This window comes from Lissotriton vulgaris, chromosome 2_1 (assembly GCF_964263255.1).
Source record: "Lissotriton vulgaris chromosome 2_1, aLisVul1.2, whole genome shotgun sequence".
Lineage (NCBI taxonomy): Eukaryota > Metazoa > Chordata > Amphibia > Caudata > Salamandridae > Lissotriton > Lissotriton vulgaris.
Genome location: NC_141687.1, coordinates 1,567,966,045 through 1,567,985,490, shown reverse-complemented (window position 1 = coordinate 1,567,985,490; position 19,446 = coordinate 1,567,966,045). Strand labels below are relative to the sequence as shown.

The 19,446-nt window shown below is 39.2% G+C and overlaps 1 protein-coding gene across 1 annotated transcript in view; it reads right to left on the bottom strand.

The window, feature by feature from the left end:
* THSD7B (thrombospondin type 1 domain containing 7B) overlaps nucleotides 1–19,446 on the bottom strand; it is a 1,756,834-nt gene that overhangs the window by 1,015,618 nt on the left and 721,770 nt on the right. The window contains exons 7-8 of the mRNA XM_086957451.1: nucleotides 13,979–14,167; nucleotides 3,158–3,392 (exon numbers count right to left, since the gene is read on the bottom strand). Coding sequence (XP_086813577.1) covers nucleotides 3,158–3,392; nucleotides 13,979–14,167 — 424 coding nt within the window. The remainder of the gene's footprint in view (nucleotides 1–3,157; nucleotides 3,393–13,978; nucleotides 14,168–19,446) is intronic.

Here is a 19,446-nt window from a genome sequence, read left to right as displayed (position 1 = left end):
AGTTGCTACACTGATGCACGAAAGATCAATAAACTATATCGTTGGACGCCAGACACGGTTTAGTTAAACCATTTGATCTCATTAACCTCAGAATTTTAATTAACTTTCTTCAATACAAGCTGCTCATATCTTGAAGTGCTGCTCGGTGGCACACAATAGGAATTAGAGACTAGGTACCAAATCTCCAACCTCATTAACAATGCACAAAGTAATTAGCAGGGAATTGATGCTTTGAAATTGAGGATAGCATCTGTGAAAAGTAATTCCTAAGAGTAGCAATGAGAAAAGGAGACAAAAGAAGAAATGCCAAAGTTACTTGCTTTCATCTAACTGTGTAAAGATAGGCTCAACAAATCTGTGAATGTTGATTGAATCTAATTATGGAATATTCAGTGCTAATCTACGTCAAAGCACATCCTGCTTGCACGTTTTACTACTTGCCTCTGAAACAGAGGTGCCAGATGTACTGGGAACTTTTTTGCAAAAACTGGTCGCAAATTGTGCACTGCTTGTTTTTGCGAATCAAGTTTAATTCCCATTGAGGATCGGTAGATTGAACTTCATGGGATATTGGTCTGCTAGCATCAGAAGGCTACATTTCTGTGATCTCCTTTAAGTAAAGTAAACTTTTTTTAATGCAGTCTGTTTTCCTTAAGGAAACAGAACTGCATTTAAAAAGAAACGTTTTCTTTTTTTATAAAAGGTTATTTGAGAGTTGGTAGTGTTTCTGTGCCGAAGTGCCCACTCCGCAACAAAGTTGTTTTAACTGTTTATGAAGTGGAAGGTGTCTCAAGGAGATCCCTTCTCTTATGTGAATGATTTACCACCTATTTTGAGGAGTTAGTACATTTCTAATAGTTTGCAACCAGAAAGTGAATTCAGATCATAGATACAGCTAATATCCAATTGCAGTTTGGAACTGAAAACCTAAACACATCCCTTCCAATTTGGGATTTGGCACCCATTTCTAGAACCATTTAGAAAATTGCAAACTGGGCTTAGTGAATACCAAAAATCCATGTTTTGGTTGCATCTCCTCTAATTTATCACTTTGCAGGGTTGGCGACCGCAAAATGGCTAGTACATCTAGCCCATTGTGATTATGTGAATATGTATGTTATATACATAGTCCAGTAATGAAAAGGTCCAGGCTTGATAATTACTTTTACCACTTTGTAACAACATGTAATATACATTCTTTATTGGCAAAGAAATGTGGAGTTAATGCATCAAAGGTTTTTCTTCTTCCCAGCGCTTATACTGTGGAAAGTGGTTTACCTTGAGCAAGGGAAACTAAAACATGTAATGTGTCATAATTCACAGTGAGCTGTAATTCTTATTATGCCTCGCAATGTATGCATTTTTATCAGAGCCGGACTGAAAACCAGAACCGGCCCTGGCAAAGTGCTCCGCCGGCCCCCCTCCCCCACACAGGAGGGGACCGCGCTCTGTGCAAGTGCCGGTTTTCGGCCGTTTTTGTTACAGGGCCGTTTTTGCAAAAACGGCCCTGTAACAAAAACGGCCCCTTGGGGCCCAAAACCGGCCCCCAACCATGCGGCCCACCGGGGGTTTGCCCGGTGCCCGCAACGGCCAGTCTGGGCCTGATTTTTATACATTGGGAACAATAAAGTAATGAGATCATCCCCTTTTCTTCGTGACTCACAATGAAATGGATAAACTGTTTGCATCCTCTCCAGAGGACACACAGTTTTAGGAGGTTACCAACCACCAATTATCAAAGAAAAACTAACTGCAAAGTGAAATCTTTCTTGGATGGACAGTTCCGACTATTTGAATGAATACTGAAGGCATTAGTGGACGAGAAACAGGTCCCGCTCATCACTGAATGCTTTCCTAGTGTAGACATTATTTTTGAGGTCCCCACTTTGGCTGTGTGTATTCTCCATTCAATTGGTTGTAAGGACCACTAAAAAGAGGAAATATACAACCCTGATGGTTGTATACAGTGATTTAAACTATACCATGAAATGTTGCCACTGGAAATTTAAGCCTTTAGGGCAATTGTTTTTGCACTGCAAACCTAATTTCTCTCCTTATCGTACTGCAGGTGTATCCAAGCAATGTAAGTACTCAGGGGCATATTACCAAGGGCCATTATCGCCGCTTTAGCGGGACTTTTTCCCGCTAAAGCGGAGATAATTTGATCGCCCAATTACCAAGCTGTCGCTAACACCAGTTAGCGACAGCTAGTAGGCGATAGCAATCATCTTGGGGCCCGATTTGCATGTCAGCGATAATTATCGCCAATGACATGCAAAGTGGGCGTGCCAAGATGTTAGAGACTGGAAACAGTTGCTAATATCGCTATCTCCTATTACCAACAATGGCTTCATTTTGGAAATATTCGCGCTAAGCGCGAATATCTCCGAAAGCTAACGCCTGCCCTGACCACTTCTTAGCCATGTTATCCAATGAGAGGTGAATAACATGGCTAAGAGCATTGTCACGGTAATGCTTGAATATTGCTGTATTGACAGCGATATTCAGGCATTTCGCCCGTTTTATATCGCTTCTGAGATAAACCTTGATAATAGCAAGGTATCTCAGCGATAAAAACAGGTGAAGGGAGGCGATAGGAATATTCCCGCTAAGCCAACATAGCGATAATTATCGCTAGTTGTTGTTAATATGCCCCTGAGTGCTCACCAATTTTTGATAGTCTGCCTCCATTTCTAGGGTGATCTTTCTTGATGCTAGCTATACTAATCATGCTATGTATGCGTGCAGTGGTATTTAGAAAAAGCAAACTTATCTGTGAAGAAATGTGGAGGACATTGATCCACCACGTTGTTGGTTGGAAACCAAGCACAACAATCATCCCCTTAGTTTTTAATATCAGTGAGTAAGTCACTAGGAACAAAATAATGACTCATACCCTATTCTGTGGTGTTGTCTTACAAGTCAAAACTCTTTTTAATACCCTTATGTCAACCACCAAACTGTTTTGTGGTGTAAATCACACTCCCAGTCACCATCAAATATTATGGAAAAACCTGCAGTGTACTTATGCACTTGGTTAATGTAGACATATCCCCTTCTTGTATTCAAACCTTATAATTTACCATGTTTTTCATATTTTATTCTCGAGTAAATATTGAAAAAAATAATATTTACCAATGCATATTATTTGAATTACCTTTTGGTTGTCACCTGGCCAGCATTATGTTTCATGCAGAATGCTTTACGTGTTTGAATTCCTACTCCACAAGTATTGGCTCCATTCCAGTAAACTGTAGCATTAAGAGAGGTTGCCATGGAACCTTCGGAGCAAGGGTCCCATGCTGAGGTTTCCCAGTAAAACGAAGTGCAGGCGTGATCATTGCATAGTCTATATTCTTGGAGAGCTTCAGTGGTAGGACAATGTTTTCCACCTGCAAGTAAATAATAGAATATCACGTTTATTATCATCCAGACGTATTTTACTAACATCATCACATGAGCATGTAATACATAAAGCAAAGGCATACTTGTTATGTCAAAGAAAATGCTGGTGATTCGGTGAGCAGCTAACTGATGAGCAAGTATAACATTTCCACCCTCATTCCATTGTGTGTTGATATGACTGGCTGGAGAAATGTTTCCATGTCTTGTGTTCATAGGAGTCATTGGAACAAGAGGTAAGTGTCTAGTTGACTCAAAAGAATCTGCTACTTCCTTATGGAAGATGCAGTTTACCCTTTTCCTACTCGTACTCTGCTTAGCATTCTGGTGCAGTAAACGTTCACTAGTGCTGCTGAAATATTTCACCATCTATTTTAGATTGTGCAATTTAGAATTCTGAGTGGGAGTGGTGTCTTCACATGAGTATGCACTCTTTCTGTGGAAGAAATTGCTTCTTGTGGGCTAATTCTTATTGATTTTGGAATATTATGGGATTGTGAGCAGCTGCAAATATTCTCATTCTAATGCTTGCATCTGGCCTAAGTTAGTAAAAGTGATGCAAGTAGAACTTGAACCTCATCACATGAGTTAGGCACCTGTAATGTTCTTATTCAGTGGGGTCATTTGAAAAACATATATGTTTGGAATTTATAAAGATCAAAATTCTGAATGAGTGGGGAAAGGGCAAGTCGGTTCTTACCATTTTCTGAAGTGTTGCTTGTTCCTGCATTTTCAGACACCATTCTTAGGCACACATAGAGGGGTGCCTCATTAATGAAAAATAATAACGGTTTCTTTTGCTTGTCAATGGAGTGCACTGCAGATGGGCATAATTACATTTTTTTTCTGCAATGTTTTAAATCACATGCACCATTCCTGAATGTCTTTCAGATTGCATTTCTCTATTAGCACAGAGATAAACCTCCTTTGAGTCTCTGTAGCATGAAGGGTATTCTCTGTAACAACTTTGAAGATGCTGAGATAATACCTTGGCCCAACACTACTTGATACATCAGGTATAGCAAGAATATAGAGCCTGTGAGGGTCAAAGGTATACAACTTGTTTTTAGACTAGGTGCACTGGAAATAATTATCTCTTGAAGACTAGTTTTCCTTGATTTCAATTTGAATCTGAGAGATTGTGTTCTATTGAATCGCTGCTATTATTGATGACTAAAGGAAATTAACTTGCAAATCAAGACCCATAGTCTTACTTCTACAAGCTGCAATGGAGTTGCACATTTTGGAACTCTCAACTTCTTCCAAGAGTACTCATGGAAAATGTCTGGGAATTTCCATGTATTTGTAATAGTAGGCAGTTCCTCATGCATTGTTATGCAGAAGGATCTATTTACAGCTGCATTTTATAGTACATTTAGTAATATTGCAATAGTACTAATCACATACTAGGAAAAATCTATTCACTAGCCTAACTGCAGAGGTCTCTGTCTCTCCTATCTTTTCTGGGTGAAGATCACTGCCCTGAAGATGGAAATGCCTACACACATAAGTGTACATTTCAGTAGTAAATATAGGAGGACAAGGGGAGTGGTGAGAACACTTACCATTAAATGGGAGGTGCTTATGCAAGACTAAGGAGGGGCTTAGGGGAGAGCTAAGGAGGAGTTTAGGATTGATGTTCACCCTCCCATAAAAGAATAGGCGTATTCTTATTCACAAACTGCACTTCTAAAGTTCCTACAGTCAAAATTACCTTAAACAGCAATAAATGTACTCATGCTCAGGTGAGGACTGGGCCCAGCACCACGCATGGACAACCACTGGTATTGAACCCCCCTCCCATGGATAATAATGAAAGCAGGAACTTAAAATTGTATTCCATGCAAAATAATGTTAAATTTAATTCATTAATTTAAACTTTTTGGACATATATAAGCATTTAATTTAGTGCTATAAAGATATAAATAATATTTATCATTAAATTATGAAGCATTTTTGCAACCTTTTATTAATGTGGAAATAAATGTAAAATGCATTATTGCGTAAATTAATTTAAATGAATTCTACATATATTTTTGTACATTTTGATACACGATTAAATAAGTATAAACATGTTACTTTAGATGAGATTTATGACTCAAATAATTTTATTTTAATTTAATAGATTTAAATTAGATGAATATTTAATTCAAAATTAAGTGAATAGTGCTGTAGCATTTTTCCTTGTTTTGTACATTTAAAATAAATATCTAAAAAGAATGTACATGAACATTTGTCATAAAAAATGTTTAGTATTTTTTTAAGTTTATTAAACTTTTAACATTATGTATATCCTTTACCTTAGGGAGTTCTCCACTCTGTTGCGGAGAACTCTGCCTGAATATGTATAGTTACTAGTAGTAATAATGTCACATTCATACATTTGGTCCACTCCCTGTGTTTTATGGTGAAAATATGCAAGTTTACACCGTGATGTCCATTTGCCCTAGAAATTAGTTAATAGGCAAAAGTAGTACATTTGCTAGAAAGTATAGGTATACATTTTCATGTGTGCATTTCCATTTGTGGATAGGACCCACATTCTTAAGAAATGCATGAAAAAATGGCTTGAATTAGTGCTATTTCATTTTTTACAACATATCATGTGTGCACGGGGAAATGTATTTTCACTTGAGGAATTGCCTACACCCTCATTGTGATTTATGGTCATTTCAATACATCTAAACCTATAGTTATTGATGCAAAGTCATATGCACTAGCCTCTGTAAACAGGGCTTTGCACCACAAAGAACACCTATTTGCAGATGAACTTAACTTGGGCAAATGTTTTCATTTCTTTAAACTTTTCAAACTTTTCATACCAGCTGCATAGTACAGCAAGCATGTGTAACTTTGCCTAAGCATAGTATTTGTAAAGAAGGGTCCCCTTCCACAAAAAACCTTTACTTCACATCACACACTCGTATGTGGAGTATTGTGCAAGGGAGATTATGTTGACGGATGGAAGCCTCAAGGTTATCAGCGCAGGTCAGAAGGAAAACAGAACCATATCTAAGTAAAAATAGAGCTGTACTGCCTCTCTTTTCAGGCAACTCAGTACAGCAACAACAATTTGTACTTCTTTTCACTTTATTGCTATGTGTTTGTCCCACCTAAGCATTTATGCAAACATATTTTGTGGCAGATTTACACTGATAACATGGGGATATCATGCCATCAACCCTTGGGGTTGCAATTTATGTTTAACAATGTGTGAAACCTCTATGACTCCAGCTGGTTATGAGTTTGTATTTTGAGGCCTAAATCACCAAGACACTTTGGGCCTGATTACGAACCTGTGGTGGCGGTCCTATCATCGCCACACTGCAGAACCGCCTGCAGAATTACGAAAGCAGAGGTCGAACCACCACAAGACCAGCGGCACCGCTGTGATCAAGGATCCCGCTGGACTGGCAGGCTTTAACCAGCAGCAATATGCTGGCGGTGCTGCAGCCTGCACCGCCAAGCATATTTAGAGTTGCCGTTTCACTGCTCTTTTTATGGTGGTGAACCTGCCATGAAAAGGATGGCCTGTGGGTGCATGTTAGGGGCACATGTAGTGCCCCTCTGGATGCGCACCCCCATCCTGCACATTGTAGCATGCATGCCATGCCATGCAACTGACAAGCTGACTTGGAAACCTCGTCTAGTCTCAAGAAGACATATTGTAAGGCAGGTTTCTATAAGTATGGCTTGAAGCTTTTATTTTTCACAGAAAAAAAACATACAGATAGGTATTTTCATGTCTGTCTTTACTTTTAAATATGGATGGCAGCAAAAAAAAGAATCTTTTTTGAGTGATTATCAATGCTACAGGCATCATTACTAGGCTGATAGGGATGTAAAAACAGTTTTGCAAGTAAAGTTTACACTGCTTTCAATTGCATGTGTATGCAATACAATACTCAATGTTTCACATAAGTACACTGATATATTCTATATAGATTCTTATAACATTAAAATCCTTCAAGCCTTTAAGATTTACAGTACAAGTTAATGTATGCAGAACTATTTTAACTGTAGCTTTGTTGTTTCACAAACCCTAAAATGAATAGGGCCCAACACAGATAAAATGTGGAAATTATTGTTGCATACAGAGTGAATGTCAAGCAAATACATACAGTAAAACGTGGAGCTTTATTTATAAGGTATTATGTCATATTAAGCAACCTATTATTACAGTTTTTGCTTATAGCATTTGGAACAGCACAATTGTGGTTCACTCTTTCATGTTTGGCCAGGTCACATATATACATATATATATATTTTTTACAGGTGGCCTCATTTATGAGTGTGATGTAAAATTATTAAGGTAATGTAGTGCAGTTGAACAGATACAGAAAGTGCATTTACTGTATGATCTCTTGCAGTTCCCATATATATATATATATATATATATATATATATATATATATATATATATATATATATATATATATATATATATATATATATATATATATATATATATATATATATATATATATATATATATATATATATATATATAGGGAGAGAGAGAGAGAGAGAGAGATAGGTAGATAGGTAGATAGGTAGATAGGTAGATAGGTAGATAGGTAGATAGATAGATAGATAGATAGATAGATAGATAGATAGATAGATAGATAGATAGATAGATAGATAGATAGATAGATAGATAGATAGATAGATAGATAGATAGATAGATAGATAGATAGATAGATAGATAGATAGATAGATAGATATAGATATGTATATATATATGTCCATGAAAGCCACATTGCGCTTGCTGAACACTGACGAATGAGTGCCTCCTGTCCGTGCATATGGTGGCACGGTATTGTATTACTCAGGAGCAGGTCAAATGTTTTTCAATTATTCTTGATCGGCAGACGCGCTACAATAACACTTTGTCTTTATCAATGCTGTTGCATGGAATCACTCTCTCACCGTATTCTTTTATACCAATCAAGAATAGATGTATTTGTGTGTTTTGAATAATGTTCTTAACTCATATATATAATCATGTACTCATTTGTATAGTATTCAAAATGGTCCTTTCTAAGGTGTTCTCCCTCAGCTTTTTGCTATTCTCCTTCCCAGTTTTCTGCTAATCTAGGAGCTAGTTTTAGGACTTTGAGTGCGTTTGACACTGGCATTCAGTGCCACAGAGCTGTGCTTGTCATACACATACTGGTGATTGGTGTATACATGATTGGCTGATTCGAGTTAGCTTCAAGTCCCTTGTCTAGGTGTAAGAGATATACCTAGGGCATGCACCTCGAATACCCCTTTGTGGAACTGCTGCACTGTTTGTGCCATCCACTGAGGTAGCTCATCGAGGGCCACAGGTTGGCCCTGGTGGGGCCTGTGTGAGCAGGTTACTTTTACTCGGCTTGACATTTAAAAAGCAATGTGCTATGATTCTGCATGTATCTTGCTATATCGTGGTTCTTCCTGGTGACAGGGTGAGTTGTTGCAAAGAGGTAGGGCATGTGCACGTGTCTGTTACATGCGAGTGATGTGAATGGTACCGGATGGTTTATTAGGTACAACGGGGCTTGCTTCTCGCATTGAATTAGCATGGGGGAATGTAGGTAAGGTCTATTGAGCAGTATTTCCTATGTGCAGAACAGTCATAGTGTAGTGGTTTATGTTGATGAGTTCGTAATGGCAAATCCTCTCCGGTAGCGCAAGTGGATCCGACATTACATGTGTAAAAAAGTCACTCTGGGAAAGTGGCAATTCTGATGTGCGCATGTCTGTGTGCCTGTTGGCCTGTCTCCAATTCACCTTGGGGTGCTGGGGGGACAGCTACATCTGTGCATTCCTGATAGATGGCCACAAGCTAGAGGCTCAAGGGAAACTGCATACCTCAGACTCTGAGGAGCATATCTGGGACAGTTACGTGGGGGTGGAATTGGTACCTGCATTCCAAGGTGCAGGGTCTTGGCCCCTCTAAAGTTAGTGCTCAAACCTTCAGGGGTAGGATGGCAGACAACTGAATTTAAAGAGGGCCTGTGCATTTCATAGGTGGACTTTTGAACTGATCATATACTCAAAGGCCATTGGTAGTATAACTATGGGGGCGCTGGCCTGCAAAAGCAGAGACTCTTTTGGATTTGGAACCTTACTATGCTAGTTCAATGCTAAGACATTGACATGAGGAATCATTAGGTCAGGAGGGACTGCAATTGGATTATCCATGGGCTTGTGTTGGCCTGGAGCATGTCATGCTCCAACAAGGGGACTAGCACTTGGTGGGTTTTGCCTGGACATTGGTGGCCTGCAGCTAAGGGCAAACATTCATTGCCCGGGTCCCTAAGTACTCTCCAAGGGCCAGTTGGCTGGCCTCCTGTCCATAAGATCCCAGGGACACAAAGGATCTCCTCATTTGCAGAAGATCGTAAGAACCGTGGAGGGTGCAGTGGAAGCAGTTGAAAGTGATTGCCGGTTGGGACAAGGACCATCCTGACATACACCGTCATCACACAGTGCAGAGGATTGCACTTGTAAAGATGAGCAGCCCATCAGAGGTGTCAGGATGTGAGGCGTTCAAGGAGTGTGGGGAAACTTTCAGAGTCCAAGAAACACATGTTTGCATCCAGGGGATCTGTGCTAGCTTGTACTCCAGAGTGTGTGGTGTCTGACGGGCTTGGAGGGACCTGAACTGGAAGCTGAGACTGTCATCGACCCCCAGATTGTGAAGATGATAGTGTCTGACATTTAGCCTCTGTCTGGGGGTGCTGGCTCTCTCTCACTGGACCCACGCCACAAGGTGATTTGTTGGGGAGAAAGTCAGGACGGGGCCTGTGGAGTTTTGTTGCGCCTTGTGGGCACCTACAGTTGGCTGTCGGAAGCTACAGCAGCTTGCACCGCCTTCTGAGGGGAAACACTTCTTCAGACTTGGAAGCACATAAGCTTCCTGGGTCACAACCTTTTGTCTACAAGGGGATAGCTATCCCACAGTCATGAAGGTGCCGCCGGGTGGCTGGAGGTCTGATCTGGATAAATGAAACTAAGTAGCTGTTTCTTTCCATTTTAGGTAATTCAATCAATCCAATCAACGTGGCCCCAGCAGGAACAAAGCGAATAACTGTCTGGTGTAGATGAGTGGCTGAGGGAATGATTAATGAGACATAGTCAAAGACTTGTGATTACTTTACCATTGCAACTGTTGTAACATGGGTGAATGCTGTGTTGAATGAATACTTCTGAATAGGGCATATATGTTTGTGACATACTGCAGCTAATGGGAAAGTTTGTTATTTGCATATAATGGTAAACTGTATATACAATGTGTACCTCATTTTGATTTCAATGTGTGTGTAATACAATGACCAGTGTTTTATAGATACGGTTTGGAGTCCTTTTTGTGGTGTACTCAGTGTCTTGCGAGGGTGGTGTTGTGCTAGCACTTAACACTTGGGCCCTGAGGATAAGTCTGGCTGCTCATTGCCAAGCTACTCATGGGTGAGCACAGGTTATTGTACATGTGTATTGTACTCATCCTATCTAGAACTGTGGATTCTGACTGCCTTCAAAGCCTCCCAGGCAGTTGTGAACCGCTGGGTCTAACAAATACTGCTTTGCATCTCTATTGTACTGTATAGGTATCTATAATCATGCATTTAAACATTATTGAGATGCTTTAACATGACCAAAAGCCCAAAGCATTTGGATTTCTTAATGTTAAATAGAAAAATGCACATTGTTAGAGAGAAATAGTGGGGTTTAGGAGGAGTACTTTTGGCAAGGACAAGAAGTCTTAACAAACAAACGGTGAACTACTGTTTGGTCAAATTAGGAGAAAGGAGAAATCCAACGACGCTCTGATGAACGAACCAAAAGAAAGGAGTTTCAAGAGTAGTTGCCAAGCTACTGTGTGAAGGTGGAAAATAATGAGACAAGTGATATGGGATTTTTTTCTAATGTTTTTTTGGGGGTTCTATTGGAGATCACCGTTCAGATAGACTCAGATTCTTTTTTAGACTTTGAGAAGCACAGACCTTTTGCGTCATCCCTGTTATGTGGCTTTATGCTATACAATATTCCTTCCCTTTAGAGAATTACTGCAGAGGTTGTTCTATGCTGACACCTTTCTCCCTTAATTGATATAATCAAGGTTTCCTCATACAGTGGTATTTAGAGTAGATTTAGATTAGTAGATTTAGGTTTTCGCCATGCATAACAGGCAAGAGGACCACAAATCATATAATAATCACAAAATCCTTTTTTAATATTGTGTATAGCGAATACTGATTTTTTGTATGTTTTATTGTGCTAAGGCTAACTTCTATTCGTAGTTTTGACCTGCCTGTAGTAATCCTGCTTTTTGCAATATTTACTTGAGACTTGTGCTTATCAGTCTCACTCTGAATTTTTAATAAATCCATACTAAATTGCAACTTCTGACTCAGAATTTTACTGTGTGGACAAATGAGTGACACTGTAATTGTTAAATTGTTGTGGATCCTAACTCATTTTATTCTATTCTATGTATAACTACTCTGTGTTAGCATGTTCAAAGCCATAATACAATGCAGTTGCACTTCCTGAAGGTTACATGACATGGGCGAGACTGAGCAAGTTGAAATCTGCATACTATCAAATGAACTGCATGTTAAAATATAATTTCTATAGAAGCTGTAACTGTTAAGCGTTTGTTATTTTCTGTAAAGGCCCATGTCGCTCAGAGGGTTCTTTGGCTCATGCTAGAAATCAGAATAACAAATAATATTTGCTGCTATTTCTCATGGAAACGTTTACCTGAAAATATGTCCTGAGTTTCTGAATCTAAAAAAGGTATCTATTTTCTATAAGGCATATTTTGTGGGACAGTTCAATTGCTGAGGATCAAATAACTGGCTGTAAAAATAAAATACAATCCAATGGCATAAACAGGAAGACATTGAAAATCTGGAAGCTACAATAATGATCTCTTTATTAAGTGATCATTTTTAAACCTGAATTTAGAAACATTGATACCCCCTGCCTTAACGATCATGCCATTAGTGACAGTCAGTTATGATTTGTACTCACTGGGCATGATTCAGTTCGGAGAAAGTTTACTACTTTTCGTTATTCACAAACCCTGGGCTGATTGACAAAGTTAAAATACACCTTTGTGTAAGCCACAATTGTTTGAAATTCACAAAGGTGTTTTACTATTAGTATATTCACAACTGCAGAATTGTAAACATAACAATATAGGATAGTCCTATTTTTGTGTGCAGACTCCACAGTCGTAACAATGCTACTAGTAAAATACCTTTGTGATTAGCAAACACTCGTAAACTAACACACAAGTGTAAGTCTACATTTATAAAGCAGGCTCACAGAGTGTATATTACCTTAAAATGTGACATGTACATGTCTCCATCCCTGGAATATAGCAATAGGCTTACTCATATGTGAGTGAGTGGATGATGTTCCTCCTTAAGCCACTTTTTTTCCTCCCTAACCCTGTCCACTTTTTGAGTAAGCTTGAGCCTTTATTAAAAACCCACTTTCCCGCGACCCACCCACATTTACAGCTAAAACATATGCATACGTGTTCAAAGACTATGAAATCTGAAATATATGTATTTCAAAATGTTACAGTCTGTGTAATGTTCACAAAGGCTGTGAAGTGTTTTGTTAAAGAAGATCTGCAGTAACATTTGGAGCACTAGTAGATTATGTTGGAAAGAACCCAATACAAACACCATTAATGATCTGATTCTCTTGCTGGTAAGAGTTTTAAGTGGAAATTAGTTTACCAACACTAATTTCCAGGACATTTTTTCCCACAGCTGTTTGCCTGAGAACACTGCTTTAATCTGCCCGTCCTGGACCTACACAGGATATTGCTGCTCCATAGTAAGAAATTGTCCTAAGAAAGAAGAATAAGCCTGACTAACTGTTGGATTGCAATTTCGGAGGTTAGGTGCAATGTAAACATATTCCCAAAAATTAAAGCCCAAAATGTCCCAATATTGGGCAAAGATTGCTCGTTTTTATCTCCAAGTGAACCTCAAAGGACCTTGAGTAGTGCTAGACATCTGTCTAGATCCTTTGGTGGCTCACTCACCTCTATGTATTTGTTTTCTGTTACATAAATAAAACACTGTGAGAAGTAACTCCTCGTTCTCTCTTTATAATGCGCCTACCAGGATCTGATAACTTTCTTTTGAAAAGAAACTCTTCAAACCCTCTGTGAACATTACACAGACTTTAAGGTTTTGAAAAGTGCTTCACAAAGTTCCCAGAGGAAAACCTCTGCAACTTCACATATTTATATATTTTTCTATTGATTCAATTTGTGAATTCAAAAGGTTGCTCGGAAAATGCAGTTGAAAGTCTAGCACATGTATCCATCAGTCTGTTCTATGAGAATGTAACAATATTCCCTCAAAAAATGAAAGTATCTATAGAGCAACTAGAAGCTATCATCTGTGTGGCCTCACTGGAGCCAATTTGCAGGTTTATTGATTGGATGGGAGAATAAATACTTAAAATACCAAATGATGACACCAAAGGGTTAGCTCTCCATGAAAGGGGGGGACTTCACAGTTGAAAGAGTGGTCATTTGACCTGACAGACAACCCTTACTCACCTTCTCCTGGTAACGCGAGAATGGACCTTGTCCGTCTTTGTGTTCCTTCAGCTTTTTTACTGGAACATGAATGCGAGCAGACAGACCAGGCTGACCATTCTGTAGTAACACAATCCGCGTGGCAAGGCACTTCACAAACCATTTGCGAAGGTGAAGGATCTGAACACAGTTCATTTGCAACATCCTCCCCTAAAAAGAAAGGATACCAGCTGATCAAATAGGATTAACCTAGACAGGGAAATTAAATAAATCTACATATTTATTTATTTATTTATTCAAATGTGGTTTTTTATTCGTAGGATGGTTAACAGCAGCAGCAATTTAGCAATCAAGTCTGTAGATAGCAAGCATGTTTGCTCAATACAGATTGTTGGATAACATAAACAACTTGGTCTTAATATTAGTGATAAGTGAAGGATTAAGGAAGACACTGAATACATTGCAAGACATTCAATGCATAAATATATCTTAGAAAATGTATGATCGAGGGGACAATTTTGATAAAGAGTCATGGCTATGCTGGAGAAGAAATGTTTTAGAGCAATCATAAACATTAAATGCATCGATATTGAAATAATGTAAGTTTTCATGAATAAATTTAGTCAGTGGACATATTTTCTGATAATAGGCGCAGTCATTTTACCAACTAGCACGAAACAATCATAAAATATATTTAGTACACACTGTTTGGAAGAACAGTCTATTAAGATACAAATGCAAATAGTTGACATGTTTTACGCTCAAAGTACAACCAAAGAACCTATTTATTATACAGGCATCAACCACCCAGGTTTAGAAAAATATTTTTGAAAAACTCATTTCTTAAAACTATGTTACTGATTTTACACGGCAGAAAGTATATTGAAATGTTATTTTTAATCTGTCTCAGATTGTTGTAAATTCATACAGGGACTAGTGGAAAAATAATTGGAAATGGGCCAATGTAGTGCAGACTACTGCAGATGTACCAGGTGCAGCTCAGTCCAAGAGTAGCAATAGTGTCATTATGATGCTAATGATAAAGGTGTAATTTCTCCAATGTTTACTGATTTTTTGAGTTTAAGAGTAGATTTGTGGGAGTGAGCCAGTACAGAACCGATTACGCTCAAAAAGCACCAGTTAGATGTAAACTGGATCCCATGCAACTGAAGTGGTGGTGCAACTCCTTGGAATTGGGAAACAAAGAATTTAGGGTCTGATTTAGAGTTCGGCAGAAGGTTTCCCCCTTTGAACATGTAACCAATATCTCGTCCACCTTATTGCAAGTTCATTATATCCTAATGCACTTGTAGTAATGTGGACAGAATTTTCATGCTGTTTGTGACGGAGTACCAGCCAAACTCTAAATCAGTCCCAGGGTCTCTATGTCAAAGGTATGGGTTTAACAAGAGTTACAAGCTTTGTTGAAAGTAATGGGGAAGTTATCAGTAGAGGATCAGTAAAAATCACAAACTGGGCTGGGAAGTGCTATTTGATGATAAAGTTCAGGCACGGCCCGTGCCAGGCGTTAGTTATACTGGGGCGGTGACGTCAGGCAGGGGAGGGTCAGGGTGGGGGGTTGTAAAATGTGGGATATGGACCATTAGAAGTAAGTACCGGAAAAAAAAAAAAATCGTTGCCCACGCTGCATCGCCAAATGTGATGCAGCGTGGGCAACGAAATTTGTTTTATTTATTTTTATCGGTACTTACCTCTAATAGTCCATATCCCGCATTTTACAACCCCCCACCCTGACCTTCCCCTGCCTGACGTCACTGCCCCAGTATAACGCCCGGCACGAGCCGTGCCTGATAAAGTTGCATCTCATGGGTGAAATTGTAGGGTAATCCCAAACCTTAGAGTCCAGAAACATGATACAGTTGATGATCTTCCAAGGTGGTGCAACCAACATCAATTGCCACACGCTAGAATGGCTAGCACCCACCACGTCAAATTGAAAGTTCTATGATTAGTGTTTGTTCAAAACACATGGCAATGAGGTGTAGCCAACTAAAAGCTTTTCTAAGATCTAAACTAGAAGGGCAAATCCTAGTGGTAAACTTGAAAATAGGACTGGATGCTTGGAAGTAGTTCCACCCTTCTGTCTACCAGTTAGCCATGGACTCACTTGCTAACTACAGTTTACAGGGCTGGGAACCACAGAAACATGCATACGTGTACTGAAGCTCAATAACGTTGCAGTACTTCATTGCCCATGTGCATTCTAGTCAGTCTTTCAATGTAGGGCTTACAGAGATGCTTCACAACTTTGATCCAAAGAGAGTGGGCTGCAGGATCACATGACCTCTGACCTCATGCCCAGACGTGGGATCTGTGCTCACTGTGCCACAAAAATTAAAGCAACATGCTACTAATGAACCCCAAGTGGAGTGACATCAGTGAATGGTTGCTTGTGGTTCCTTCTGGAGGAGGCCCTGCCGTGCAGTTCAGGGCAGACAGTGCTCATGAGGAGCAAGGTTGGTATTGATTTGCATAAGGCAGCCTTAGTCTAGAATGGCAAAGTGGCTGAAAAAGGATGGTCTGGAATGTGGACCGAGTGATGGCCGGTGGCTGAGAATCATTTGAGCATTACCATTTGTGCTCTGTTGGAAAAGTGTCAAATTAAAATGTTGTGAGTCTTCTTATGTGGGTGATGACCAGAGGAATTCTTTTATTGGGTAATGTCAGCTGGGCTTGAGCCTTAAATATAGAAAAGGGTAGTGAACCTGACTGAAAAATGTTCTGCCACTTGACCCTACCTGCTGGAGGGCCAGTAGGTTTCTTGTGTGTTTAACAGATCAATACCTTATATAAATATAGATTTCGTTTGTCTAAGGCTGACTGGTGGAGACAGATAGTGCAGAGTTACTACACGCCCCTGAATATTAACACAACTACCTTGTGGTCTTTTAGGCAGTTAACAGCAAGATATCTCTCCAAGACTGTTCTTCGGCCTACATCAAACCTAAGGTATGTATGTCTGCTCGGTAGTCTGTCACTTTTTTTCAAACCAAACAGCAATTCTGTTGAACTAAAAAAAATACTTGCGCTGTCACTTTAAAAAATATGGGGCATATTATCAAGGGGGTTTATCTCCGCTTTTTTGGCTTTAAAAGCCAAGAAAGCGGAGATAAAATGATCTCCCTATTACCTAGCTGTCGCTAACACCAGTTAGCGACAGCTAGTAGGAGATAGCGACCATCTTGGGCCCCACTTTGCATGTCAGTGATATTTATCACTAATGACATGCAAAGTGGGCGTGCCAAGATGTTAGCGACTGAAAACAGTCGCTAAATCGCTATCTCCTATTACCAACTTTTGGAGATATTCGCGCTAAGTGCAAATATCTCCAAAAGCTAACACCTGCCCTGAGCAGTTCTTAGCCATGTTATCCAATGGGAGAAGGATAACATGGCTAAGAGCATTAGCTCGGTAATGCATGAATATCGCTGACTTTCAGAGATATTCATGCATTGCAGCAGATTTTTATCGCATTTGCGATAAACCTTGGTAATACCAAGGTTTATTTGCAGTAAAAATCGCCGCAGCTCGGCGGTAAATTTTTGTCTCTAACCAAGCAATAGCGATAATTATCGCTATTGCTTGGTAATATGCCCCTATATTCTCTCAATACATCTAATTGATTCCATCACAGAAGAAATGTGAGATTCATGCCTGACACTTGTACAAGGCATCATGAAGCTTCTTTGGTCATTATTAAATTGTAATTAATCCCTATAATCCATACTACCAGGTGTATAGCACATCTCTTCAAATAAATGTAGCTTATATAGACAATACACACGTTTAATTCTTCGGTATTTAATGACGTGGCAGAGTGTGCTGTTCAATATTTACAAACCATTTAACTCGCATCACCAAGGAACCTTTTTAGAAGGTAGTGCAGTTTAACAGATTTACACCCCAGACTGATTTCCTTCGTCATTTCGGTTTAGAAAAGACAAAAGTATCTTCTTAAGTATATTCAGTCTCACATACGGATATACATTCTTCCTTGCAAACACCTCTGAATGCAGAGGATCAAACATGAATAAGTGCAGAGGCAAATGGTCCACATTGTTTATGTGTGAAGGAAGGCAGAGAGATCTAGAGGGTAAGCGAGAGAGAGAGAGAGGAATAGGGAGAGAGAAAGAGGAGAGAGAGCTAGAGATGTATAGGAACGGAGAGGGAAAGAAAGAGAGAAAGAAATAAAGAAAGAAAGAAAGAAAGAAAGAAAGAAAGAAAGAAAGAAAGAAAGAACGGAAGAAAGAAAGAAAGAAAGAAAGAAAGAACGGAAGAAAGAAAGAAAGAAAGAAAGAAATAGAGAAAGAAAGAAAGAAAGAAAGAAAGAAAGAAAGAAAGAAAGAAAGAAAGAAAGAAAGAAAGAAAGAAAGAAATAGAGAAAGAAAGAAAGAAAGAAAGAAAGAAAGAAAGAAAGAAGGAAAGAAAGAAAGAAAGAAAGAGAGAAAGAAAGAAAGAAAGAAAGAAAGAAAGAAAGAAAGAAAGAAAGAAAGAAAGAAAGAAAGAAAGAGGAATGAATGCCTTGTGAATGTTTGTCTGTGCAAACAAGCATTCCACCGCAGTGCTCTTGCATCACGGATGACATCACAAATTACATAAAAAATTCCTTCTCCCAAGACCAAACGGTATGCATTGAAGGGGCAGTGGCTGAATGGTGTCCGACCTCTCAATAGGCATAGGGTTTCATTTATGAGATTTAGCCATAAAAACTAGGAGAAATAAAGATATTTCTCCTCAGTGTGCCTCCCTTACTCCACCCCTAGAAAGGCGTAATTTTTGACGCTGTCTCAGAGTTACGATTTCTCGTAAATATGGGGCAGAGGCAAAAACCATGGATGTTGCTGGGAACGCCCCCTGAAACATCTATTGCATGCCCCTTTAATCCAGAAAACAACATTAAAGGGAACAATCTTTATGAGGCAGCATTATGTAAAAAAACGGTGGCTTAGTGCTGCCTCGTAAATATGGAACAGGCTCGTGCGCCATGGAACATCACAAAAAGTGACATTTCAGTAGCACAAGGGGACTCATAAATGAGGCTTATAGGGCGTAAACGTTTCTTGCTTCCTGTTAGATTATCTGCTTTGAGTGGCATAGCATATGGCGGAAGGCCACCTACTCTGCCTAGCAAATACATGAGCATACAATAGTCTTGGCGCGCACAGTGAACACTCTATTGAAACTGCAGACAGACATCAGCTATTCCCGTAGTTTTCAATGGGTATCTACCTGATGGTGATAGATATGAAGATATCACAGACAAATGAATGTTTGCTCGATCGCAATGACTGTATGAAAAACTGAATGTCAAAGCAGAGATCATAAGTAAATGCAAATTTCTCTAAATATTTTATTTCGTAATCTTATCTGTTTATACATTACTCCCCATGTGGTGTTCCAAATTCTTTATCGCATTTATAAATTATTTTTCACTTTTAAAACAAATTATTTTATTGCAGTGTTTGAAC